We start from the raw sequence: 12,500 nt of genomic DNA, 5'->3' as shown, positions 1-12,500 counted from the left end.
TAGGTCCTTAATGAGTTATTAATTGTCTTCAATAAGCATCACTTCTTGATAAAAAGAGAGAAAAAAGAGAAAAAATAGAAAGCATCACTTCTTACTTGCATCCTGTACGTGAACAATGTCCTCTTCCTGAGCAGAACCGCAGACACGCTGGTCCAATGTACACTGTACACACACACACACACACACACACACACACGCACACGCGCACACGCACACGCACACGCACACGCACACGCACACGCACACACACACACACACACACACACACACACACACGCACACGCACATGCACATGCACACACACATCATTAGTAATACATGCTGTGGCAACAAAGCCATATCCTTCTGTAATGAACTAAAACTGCACATGTATACTGACATCACATCTGTATATGAATGTTGTCCTGCATGTGCGTGCATGCGCGCGTGCTTGCGTGCGTGCGTGCGTGCGTGCGTGCGTGCGTGCGTGCGTGCGTGTGTGCGTGCGTGCGTGCGTGCGTGCTTGCGTGCGTGCGTGCGTGTGTGCGTGCGTCGTCGTACCATTGTCCAGGGCCCACATATTAACTCTTCCTAGCCCGGTCTGTGTCCAACGGAACTGAGTGTGTTCTGTGAGCGCTGTGTTGGGGAGAGGAATGGAGATCCTAGTCCACCTGCATTCATAGAATATAGCATTTTAATTATATCAGTGCTGTAAACTAGATTGCATTTAATAAAACGTACTTACAGTAAGTAGCCTACACTTTTGAGTTTGAGTACTTTTACAACAGTGTTCCAAAAAATATACAGATGAGCCCTACAATTTTACTTACTATGGATATGAAGCTTTAACTGACGGTGAAAAAAGTGATTTTTGAGTTAAAAGATGTATACATTTTCTCCAAAACACAGTGCAGCTTGACTTTCGCATTCCCTGCAATACAGGTCGTTCTCATGAACTGCAGTGAACGAGGCATCTATGCAGAGGATAATGGAGCAACTTAGAATTGTACTATTAATAATAATAATAATAATAATAATAATAATACATTTTATTTATGTTAAAAACAGTTGACACAAAACACAGTTAAAAGCAAAAGCAGACAATAAAGTATAGCTTGCAACAGAAAACACAGATCAATCATAGGCCTGCCTAAACAGGTGGGTTTTGAGGTGGGTTTGAAATGAGGTGATTGAGTCCATGTTTCTTATATCAGGGGGGAGGGAGTTCCAGAGGTGAGGGGCAGAGCGGCTGAAAGCTCTTGACCCCATGGTGGACAGACGGGCAGTACAGGGAGGACTTTCAGTTTGATGGAGGAGGCAGACCGAAGAGGTGGGAATGTCGATGTGAACAAGGTCAGACAGATAAGGGGGGTGAGGTTATGAATGGCCTTGAAAGTATGGAGAAGGATCTTATAGTCAATGTGGAATTTGATGGGAAGCCAGTGGAGTTGGTGTAAAACAGGGGTGATGTGACTGATGACAGGGGTTCTGGTGATGATACGTGCTGCAGCGTTCTGGACCAGTTGGAGTTTATGGAGAAGTTTGTGTGGGAGACCAAAAAGAAGGGAATTACTGTAGTCCAAGCGGGAGGTGACAAGAGCATGAACCAGGATTGCGGCACTGTGGGGAGTGAGTGAGGGGCGGAGGCGGTTGATGTTTCTGAGGTGGAAGTAGGCAGACCGGATGGTGTTGTTGATGTGGGTGTGGAATTAGAGTGTGCTATCGAGGACGACACCCAGACTCTTAACCTGAGGGGAGGGGGAAACCGAGGTGTTGTCTATGGTGAGGGTGAAACTGGGTTGCTTGGAGAGTGTGGATTTGGAACCAATGAGGACTACCTTGGTTTTATCACTGTTTAGTTTGAGGTGAACCAGGATTTGATTTCCTGCGAAAACCGGACTGGAACTGTTCATAGACGTTATTGTTGGTGAGGTGGGCCTGAATCTGTGATGCCACTGCTTTTTCTAGGATTTTTGCGAGAAATGGTAGGTTGGAGATGGGGCGGAGGTTATTGAAGATGTTGGGATCTAGACCAGGTTTCTTCAGTAACGGTGTGACAGCAGCAGATTTGAGGGGACAGAACCAGAGGTGAGGGAGGAGTGAAGAATGGCAGTTATCAGGGGCAGCAGAGAGGGGAGGGAGGCTATAACCAGGGAGGATGGCAGGGGGTCAAGTTGGCAGGTGGATGGCTTGGAATTCTGGATGAGTTTGGATAAATCAGCGGCAGAGGGGAGTTCAAAGCAGGAGAGAGGTAGAGAGGGGGGGGGGACAAAAGGAGGTGGACAACTGGACGTGTGAGGGGTCAGTTGCTGGTGGATGGTATTAAACTTTACATTACAGAACACACACACGCACGCACACACACACACACACACACACACACACACACACACACACACGCGCGCACACACACACACACACGCACACACACACGCACACACACACACACACACACACACACACACACACACACGCACACACACACACAGGTGCGTACCCGCTATAGTTGTCTGAGGAGTAGGTGGAGCTGTGGGGGAGGTGTGGTCCGGAGCACAGCTCTGGAAGACACTCTGTGTGAAGCAGTGACCACGAGCGACCGTGATTGGTCGAGAACTCCAGATTGACACTGACAGACAGGCAGAAATATTGAAATTGTGGTTAAGATATATATATATTTTGAGGGGCGCTAGGCCCTCTTATACTTACTGTTTTTACAGTTGCTGAAAATATCTTTTATAAATAAATACATTTTCAGCATGCAACTAATTGTAAAATGACTTATACAGGATATCTTGTCCACTAGTCCCTTCCTAACATTTTAGTCTAGTTTTTATTTGTTGACAAAATTGTCAGTATTATTACTTTTAGTTTTAGTCATCATAGACATTTTTCGTCATAGTTTTTAGTCGACGAAAACAACACTGCAGGCGAGAACGACCTGCGTCACTCGCTCCCCCCGTCTGAAAGGTCCTTATAAAGTCACCTTTTGGCCGGCTGGTAGGAGCCACAGCCCAGGTTGATGCTGAACTAATTGGTTAAGTGAAGTCACCTGTTGGCAGGCTGGTAGGAGCCACAGCCCAGGTTGATGCTGAACTAATTGGTTAAGTGAAGTCACCTGTTGGCAGGCTGGTAGGAGCCACAGCCCAGGTTGATGCTGAACTAATTGGTTAAGTGAAGTCACCTGTTGGCAGGCTGGTAGGAGCCACAGCCCAGGTTGATGCTGAACTAATTGGTTAAGTGAAGTCACCTGTTGGCAGGCTGGTATAGGAGCCACAGCCCAGGTTGATGCTGAACTAATTGGTTAAGTGAAGTCACCTGTTGGCAGGCTGGTAGGAGCCACAGCCCAGGTTGATGCTGAACTAATTGGTTAAGTGAAGTCACCTGTTGGCAGGCTGGTAGGAGCCACAGCCCAGGTTGATGCTGAACTAATTGGTTAAGTGAAGTCACCTGTTGGCAGGCTGGTAGGAGCCACAGCCCAGGTTGATGCTGAACTAATGGGTTAATTGAAGTCACCTGTTGGCAGGCTGGTAGGAGCCACAGCCCAGGTTGATGCTGAACTATAATTGGTTAAGTGAAGTCACCTGTTGGCAGGATGGTAGGAGCCACTGAACTAATTGGTTAAGTGAAGTCACCTGTTGGTAGGCTGGTAGGAGCCACAGCCCAGGTTGATGCTGAACTAATTGGTTAAGTGAAGTCACCTGTTGGCAGGCTGGTAGGAGCCACAGCCCAGGTTGATGCTGAACTAATTGGTTAAGTGAAGTCACCTGTTGGCAGGCTGGTAGGAGCCACAGCCCAGGTTGATGCTGAACTAATTGGTTAAGTGAAGTCACCTGTTGGCAGGCTGGTAGGAGCCACAGCCCAGGTTGATGCTGAACTAATTGGTTAAGTGAAGTCACCTGTTGGCAGGCTGGTATAGGAGCCACAGCCCAGGTTGATGCTGAACTAATTGGTTAAGTGAAGTCACCTGTTGGCAGGCTGGTAGGAGCCACAGCCCAGGTTGATGCTGAACTAATTGGTTAAGTGAAGTCACCTGTTGGCAGGCTGGTAGGAGCCACAGCCCAGGTTGATGCTGAACTAATTGGTTAAGTGAAGTCACCTGTTGGCAGGCTGGTAGGAGCCACAGCCCAGGTTGATGCTGAACTAATGGGTTAATTGAAGTCACCTGTTGGCAGGCTGGTAGGAGCCACAGCCCAGGTTGATGCTGAACTATAATTGGTTAAGTGAAGTCACCTGTTGGCAGGATGGTAGGAGCCACTGAACTAATTGGTTAAGTGAAGTCACCTGTTGGTAGGCTGGTAGGAGCCACAGCCCAGGTTGATGCTGAACTAATTGGTTAAGTGAAGTCACCTGTTGGCAGGCTGGTAGGAGCCACAGCCCAGGTTGATGCTGAACTATAATTGGTTAAGTGAAGTCACCTGTTGGCAGGATGGTAGGAGCCACTGAACTAATTGGTTAAGTGAAGTCACCTGTTGGTAGGCTGGTAGGAGCCACAGCCCAGGTTGATGCTGAACTAATTGGTTAAGTGAAGTCACCTGTTGGCAGGCTGGTAGGAGCCACAGCCCAGGTTGATGCTGAACTAATGGGTTAAGTGAAGTCACCTGTTGGCAGGCTGGTAGGAGCCACAGCCCAGGTTGATGCTGAACTATAATTGGTTAAGTGAAGTCACCTGTTGGCAGGATGGTAGGAGCCACTGAACTAATTGGTTAAGTGAAGTCACCTGTTGGTAGGCTGGTAGGAGCCACAGCCCAGGTTGATGCTGAACTAATTGGTTAAGTGAAGTCACCTGTTGGCCGGCTGGTAGGAGCCACAGCCCAGGTTGATGCTGAACTAATTGGTTAAGTGAAGTCACCTGTTGGTAGGCTGGTAGGAGCCACAGCCCAGGTTGATGCTGAACTAATTGGTTAAGTGAAGTCACCTGTTGGTAGGCTGGTAGGAGCCACAGCCCAGGTTGATGCTGAACTAATTGGTGAATTGAAGTCACCTGTTGGCAGGCTGGTAGGAGCCACTGAACTAATTGGTTAAGTGAAGTCACCTGTTGGCAGGCTGGTAGGAGCCACTGAACTAATTGGTTAAGTGAAGTCACCTGTTGGCAGGCTGGTAGGAGCCACAGCCCAGGTTGATGCTGAACTAATTGGTTAAGTGAAGTCACCTGTTGGCAGGCTGGTAGGAGCCACAGCCCAGGTTGATGCTGAACTGTGCCAGGTGGGTGAGGGTGCCCGGCAGGACGGGCAGCAGCTGCATGAAGTCCAGAGCCCACACGTGGCGTCCGGCGCCCCCGTGTGACCGCTGCTCTACGCACAGCATGGTGGCCGGCGTCTGCAGCTCCGTGGGCAGAGAGAGAGACACCACGGCAGGACTCTGGAAGAGATGGACGAGAGACAACGGCGATACCATTAGAGAGAGGGGGGGGAGAACTTTGTTTGATTGAATACTTTATTGAAGCGTGCGTGCGTGGTTGCGTGGTTGCATGGTTGCGTGCGTGCGTGCGTGCGTGCGTGCGTGCGTGCGTGCTGCGTGAGTGTGTGCGTGCGTGCGGTGTGTGTGTGTGTGTGTGTGTGTGTGTGTGCGTGCGTGACATTGGTGCATGTGTGTTACCCTATAGGAGGAGTACGGCAGGGTGTCCAGTAAGACAGGTTCCTTCCTGCCCTTCGACCTCCCAAACACGATGACATCATTGTCATGTGACTGTCCCGGGTCACAGTCCCCGCCCCCTACACACACAGAGTAATGTATCATTTAAGCACAAGTGCAAAACCCAATAGTGTTGATTTTGTCGACTAAAACGAAGACAAAAAATATATTTTTTCACTGACAAACTAAATTGAAACTAAATGAAAACTAAGCTATGATGACTAAAACTAAGACTAAATATATATACTGACAATTTCGTCAACAAATAAAAACTAGACTAAAATGTTAGGAAGGGACAAGAGATCCAGTACAAGACATTTTACACTTGGTTGCATGTTGAAAATAGCTGCTCTACAAGCTCACAAGGCGTCACAGTGCGACACGTTGTGAGCTTGTACAGCAGCTATTTTCAGCAAGTGTAAAATCAGCCATTATGACGGCATCAAGGCCTGCTAAATTAAGATTTTAGTCGACTAAATCTACAGTTGATTTAGTCGACTAAAATCTTATGACATTTAGTCGACTAAAACTAGACACTAGAACTAAATGAAAACTATTCAAGAGACTATGACTAAAACTAAAATCTAAATTGCTGCCAAAAACAACACTGGCGCAAATATATATTCTTTCAGAGCGAATGTTTTTCACTCAAATCTTTGCTTCTGGGGAGCCTCTGGAACTACATATTTTCAGATGGGTGTCGGCAGCCAATTACATATAATCTTTGGGATTATTTTCCTTGACATGAAAACTGTCATGATTTAGAAGACATTTGTAGAATCTGGTGTCAGTCCAAAATGGGTTAATTGCATGTCTGACATGCAGGACATTTTTGAAGTGTCATTCATTTTGGTTTCAAAGTGCTTGGTGTACCCATTGTGAAGTGGAAGCGCAGGTTTCCGTAGGCGGTGGTATCCAGGTACGGCGTGCAAAGGTCCCTCCGCCCGTCCTGGTCAAACACGAGCGCCAAACCTGACTCCACCTCCCCGCACTGTGTCCCGTAGACCGCCCCCTCAATGTCCCAACTGCACGGACATGACACAATGACATATTATTGACAAAACATGAACTGACATTGATGTCTCTGTAGTATAGTGTGATGTAAAATTAGCGATGGCAGGCTCTCAGTCAAATCTGGTCACATATGTTGCTTTAACACGTTCTTCACTTAAGTGTTTACATCAATCTACATGATGACATCATGATATGATTCTGACTTCGTTCTACAGTGAAACTAACAAAACTTCTTTAAAAAAGAAATATGCGGCGCACGCACGCACGCACGCACGCACGCACGCACGCACGCACACAGTGTAAGGTGGATCCTCATTAGCGCAGACAGGCAGCAGTTAGCACTTAGTCTGTCCTCCATCCATCATGTCCTCTCTCTCTCTCTCTCTCTCTCTCTCTCTCTCTCTCTCTCTCCTGTCACAATCAATGTAGTGTTAAAGTGACAGTTTCCTGCTGAGCCCACACACACACACACACACACACACACACACATACACACACACACGCGCACGCATGCATGCGTGTGTGTAAAATGGTGGTAAAATGGTGACTATGTGAACCATTGTGACTCCAATTCTTGCTAGTTTTGCTTGACAGATAAAATAGTGATACATTTAGGAAAAGACGTAATGATGTAGTTGTCTGCATCGGTGAACATGGACTTACTTTGTGGGCGGGCCCTCAAAGTCCTCCTCCCAGTAGCTCCGCCCCTCCTCTCGGTGCAGGTCGATATCTCTGGTGGAGGCGTGGCCAATGCCCTCCCCACCGTGGAAATACAGGGCGTTGCCTTCTGATTGACAGGCATGCTGGCCAATGAGAGAAGAGGAATAAGGTGTCATGCAGTGTGACGGTTCTGAACCTGCTGTTATTTATTGTCTTGTACTGTTTCACAAATATGTGTTACCTACAGCAGTGGTTCCCAGAGTGTGGTCCGGGGACCCCCAGGGGTCCTTGAGGGAGTTCCAGGGGTTCCCCAGCTAAATGGATAGTTTGGAACCAAATGAACCCCTACGGGTCTGTAACTCATGTACAAATGGAACCAAATGGACCCTAATGGGTCCATTTGGTTCCATTTGTACACTCTCAGAGTTAAACTAATATTGATTTTACTATAAATTGGGGTCCCAGAGATAGAAATGCCATTAAATGGTGGTCCGTATAGAGTAATGCATGTCAAACTGGGTAATTCAACGGGTTGAGAATCACCGCTAGAGTCGTACAAATCTTCTCTTATCTCTTCAAATGGGGGTCCGTGGGCTAATTAGTGTCAATTTGGGGGTCCTTGACATGAAAAAGTTTGGGAACCACTGTGTAACTCTAATGGTAATGGTAAAAAGGCAACTGATCAAGATCTAGATCTGCTATTTTCAGCATGCAACCAAGTATAACATGACTTATACTGGATCTCTTGTCCACTAGTCCCTTCATAACATTATGTGACCAGATTTGACTGAGAGACTGCCATCGCGCACATTCCAGCTTTTCACCAAAGGAGAAAAAGATTTTTTTTTCTTTTTTTTAAAAAATGAGTTAATAGCACAGGCAGACTCTTCACATACTAGAGCATGTCTGAAATAAGTGTCAGAGCTGATATCGACATGTAAATATGAAATAAGTGCTTAAACATGTAGCTAGGTGTAATGTTAGAGACCACAGAAGTGAACCTTTCAAGCCTGTTTTCTCAACTCGCTGTTTTCTGCAAGACATTACTCTATAAGCCATATCTCCAAAACTGGAGGGTCAAACTGAACAACCAATATGTCAATTTGAAGCTATGATTCCCTGCTTTCATATGATATGAAAAAACGAAAATTATAAAAAGTCCAATGGCAGTCCCTCAGTCAAATTTAGTCACATTTGTTGACAAAATTGTCAATATATTTAGTCTTAGTTTTAGTCATCATAGCTTAGTTTCCATTTAGTTTTCCTCTGTGAAAAAAGGTAGTCGACGGACATTGTGTCGTCTTAGTTTTATAGTCGACGTAAGCAACACTGGTATCTATCCTCCCACCTTGACGGTGGCTCCGGGGAAGAAGAGCCAGTTGGAGGTGTCGGGGGGGTCCAGGTTGTCCTCCAGCAGGGTGGGCCGATGGGCAGCGTTGACCAGCAGGATGTTGTCCAGGCCCCAGCAGGACTCGTAGCCCTCTGGGCCCTCGGGGGCCTCCTGGGACCAACGCAGACGCACCCCCTCTGCCCGGGAGCCCAGGGGGAGGGGCAGCAGGTGGACCACCGTACTGCTGTTGGTGGGAGCTCTGAGAAACAATTAACACAATGAAACAACGTTTAGTTGTGCATGTTTTGTAGCAAAGGCTTGTCATAATCCAGAAATGGGAAGTAACGAAGTACGAAGTACTTTGGGTACAAGTACTCTCTCTCTCTCTCTCTCTCTCTCTCTATCTCTCACAAACACAGAACATGCTGTAGCGCGCTGTGTCGCTATATAGTCTCGCTTATAGCCAGACAACTATTCCACAATCTCCGAATGCTATAGTCTAGAACTAACCTCACTCCGCCAGATGGGGCAGCAGAGAGTACACTGGGTTCAAGGCATAGACAGTCCTGCCTCGATCCCGCCTCTAGCTGCCGCTGATTGGCCAGGCCGTTTGGTGGCCGGAGCATCGAGTCTGCCTGTGAGTTCCCAGATGGGAGCAGGAGGGGGGGAACCCAGTGTACTCTCTGCTGCCCCATCTGGCGGAGTCAGGTTAGTCTAGAACTACACCTCCCGAAATCCGAGTCAGGAAGCTGCCATTTCCGTTCACGAAAATATTTTATTAAATATCTTTTAGAGGTTCTTTTTTTATTTCCTTTTCTGCTAAGCAACAAGCTATATATGCTTTACCTGATCTTCTCCAGTGTGGTCCAGTCATCAGTGTTGTTGTTGTTGTTGTTGGTCAGACTGTAGGACACCGTGATGATGGGGTCTGAGTAACTAAACCTACACGACCCAGAACCTACACGCACGCACGCGCACACACACACACACACGCACGCACGCACGCACGCACGCACGCACGCACGCACGCACGCACGCACGCACGCACGCACGCACGCACACACACACACACACACACACACACACACACACACACACACACACCTATAGGTTCAGTCACTGCACAAAGGCGATCCAATCTCATACCCATGGGTGCTGGCGGACAAACAGCACATGCAACAGGAAAGGATTAAAGTCGTTTTTTTTGTCTCAGCTCCACTTGTTTATTGCTTCAATGTTTGGGTCTTGCTCAGGAATGTTTTAATTCCTGAAGAAGATCCAGCAGGATTCACAAAGTGTTAAAGCAATAAACGAGTTGAGATGAGAGAAGGGAAAAGAATCACACTGAAGTGAGGGGCTCACACTCTTATTTATATCGGCCACGTATATCGTTGTTTAGTGCCCTAAACAAACATTAAAGTCCAGTTATAACCCGACATTGAAACATATCTTAATTACGTCACCATCAACATCAGTATACAGTAGGGCATTCACTAAAAAATTGATTTATCGATTTCATTAACACGGTCGATTCAGATTAGGAGAAGTCGAAAGTTGAAAAAAAAAAATCATATTTTTTGCTCTATGTGTGCGTAGCGTGTGTACAGAATTCAAACTGTAGCATTGATCATTGTCACGGACAGAAGTCATTATTTCCCTTTGCATATGCACCGGAGCGCACTCGCCTATTAGTTTGCATTGCATTCAGAACGCGCCCCTTAATTAAAAACCAACTGCAGCTGTGGCTCTCAGCGCGCGGTGTCCCACTATTGACTGGCTGAATTTGAAGTTTGAACTGCGCTGTGTCAGAGAGAAGTAACAGATAGAAGCGCGGAAACTTTATCCCCAAACGATATCCCCCTCACCTCCGTGCTGGAAATAAAACGTCTGGCTTTCCGAGGCTACATCCGTGCTGACGCAATGACTGTCCTGTTTCTGGTTTAGCTTTACGCGCGGGGCACATCACATGAACCTCTCCGTCTCCGGTCAGTGCAGGTTGTTGTTTATTTGCATGGCTCAGAAAATAAGTAACAAACTAACATGAGAACGTTATCAAGTTGGAGGAGGAGGAGGAGGAGAAGGTTCACGTGGAAGGTAATGCAGATTGTATTCTGATGACGTGCCAAACTGCTGCTGGCTGCTGTGATGCCAATGATGCCCCCTCTCCTGTTGTGTTCTCTTTTCTGGTCTGTGTACCAGTGTGCGACGCACACACTGTTTAGTATTTACTATTATAGTTTTATGTTTTGATAATCAGCGCTTTGCCATATAATTGCCATACAAAACGATAAATCGACTCAACTTCGACTTTACTGTCTGACAAGTCGACTTGGAAAAATCTCAAGTCATTAATGCCCTAGTATACAGTATATACCTACCAAGTATACGCACATAAAAAAGCCAGCCGACCACAGTATAGTACTTTCAACTTACAACTTACATTACATACATGTATACATACATACGTTACCTGTTACCCAACCAATATTGAAACATATCGTAATTACAGTACGTCACCATTGACAGCCAGTTATAACCCGACTTTAGTATTTCATTTCAATGTTTTACAGAGAGGCTGAGATTTGAATGTTCGTAGCGGTCGACAGTAGGCACTCGACAGAGGGCAGTTCTAGTTGCTACAGCTTCACTCGACAGAGGGCAGTTCTAGTTGCTACAGCTTCAGTAGGCACTCGACAGAGGGCAGTTCTAGTTGCTACAGCTTCAGTAGGCACTCGACAGAGGGCAGTTCTAGTTGCTACAGCTTCACTCGACAGAGGGCAGTTCTAGTTGCTACAGCTTCAGTCACTGAACACTCGACAGAGGGCAGTTCTAGTTGCTACAGCTTCAGTCACTGAACACTCGACAGAGGGCAGTTCTAGTTGCTACAGCTTCAGTCACTGAACACTCGACAGAGGGCAGTTCTAGTTGCTACAGCTTCAGTCACTGAACACTCGACAGAGGGCAGTTCTAGTTGCTACAGCTTCAGTAGGCACTCGACAGAGTGCAGTTCTAGTTGCTACAGCTTCACTCGACAGAGGGCAGTTCTAGTTGCTACAGCTTCAGTCACTGAACACTCGACAGAGGGCAGTTCTAGTTGCTACAGCTTCACTCGACAGAGGGCAGTTCTAGTTGCTACAGCTTCAGTCACTGAACAAATCTAATGATATACTGTTAGGGTGTAACGATACATTTTAACAGCGATACGATACATATCACGATACATGGTTGACCATACGATACATGGACCATATTGGTTCATTATGGCGATGACGATTCAATGATTTGAAATCGATACAGTAACTATTTAAAATACATTGACATTATTTTAAACTAAGTAATTAAACCACTCTTTTTCTTTTCTTCTAAAAAAAGCTAAATATACCACGCACAAAAATGTAGTATTAATACAATCGATTATTTGCATTGCAAAACGATACGATTCGATACATAGTCAATGCTGCTGTTTTCATTTCGACATACTTCGATTCTTGAAATTAAAATCAATGTTTCGATGCAGTTACTATATCGTTGCACAGTCAGAACATGACCTGTGGGTGTCTATTCATGTGGGTGACACACACATCTCGAGTTTGACCCGATGAAGAGCCTTGGCTCGAAACGTTAATAAATGACTTTGGAGCAGGGTTTATTATTTTTCAGTCAGTAAGTGAACCAGATCCCAGCGCTTGTGTTCAGTCACTCACTGACCAGACAGTGGCCTTGTGGTTAGAGTGTCCGCGCTGAAACTGGGAGGTCGGGGGGGTTCGATCCTCGGCTGGGTCATACCAAAGACTGTTAAAATGGGACCCAATGCCTCCCTGCTTGGCACTCAGCATCAATGGGTTGGATTGGGGGGTCAAATCTACTAATCAAATTATCCCCGAGC

The 12,500-nt window shown here is 46.5% G+C and overlaps 2 protein-coding genes across 2 annotated transcripts in view; both read right to left on the bottom strand.

The window, feature by feature from the left end:
• Positions 1–12,500, bottom strand: part of LOC306923424 (tripartite motif-containing protein 14) — a 493,176-nt gene that overhangs the window by 302,982 nt on the left and 177,694 nt on the right. The window lies entirely within an intron of this gene.
• reln (reelin) overlaps positions 1–12,500 on the bottom strand; it is a gene marked incomplete at its 5' end in the record, with an annotated part of 168,034 nt that overhangs the window by 60,869 nt on the left and 94,665 nt on the right. The window contains 9 exons of the mRNA XM_079501359.1: positions 96–162; positions 541–650; positions 2,477–2,605; positions 5,129–5,337; positions 5,575–5,690; positions 6,484–6,635; positions 7,288–7,427; positions 8,633–8,873; positions 9,461–9,572. Of these exons, the coding sequence (XP_079357485.1) occupies positions 96–162; positions 541–650; positions 2,477–2,605; positions 5,129–5,337; positions 5,575–5,690; positions 6,484–6,635; positions 7,288–7,427; positions 8,633–8,873; positions 9,461–9,572 (1,276 nt within the window). The remainder of the gene's footprint in view (positions 1–95; positions 163–540; positions 651–2,476; positions 2,606–5,128; positions 5,338–5,574; positions 5,691–6,483; positions 6,636–7,287; positions 7,428–8,632; positions 8,874–9,460; positions 9,573–12,500) is intronic.

Source organism: Electrona antarctica (assembly GCF_951216825.1).
Source record: "Electrona antarctica genome assembly, chromosome: 5".
In the NCBI taxonomy this organism is placed as follows: Eukaryota; Metazoa; Chordata; class Actinopteri; order Myctophiformes; family Myctophidae; genus Electrona; species Electrona antarctica.
This window is presented reverse-complemented; position numbering and strand designations above follow the sequence as displayed.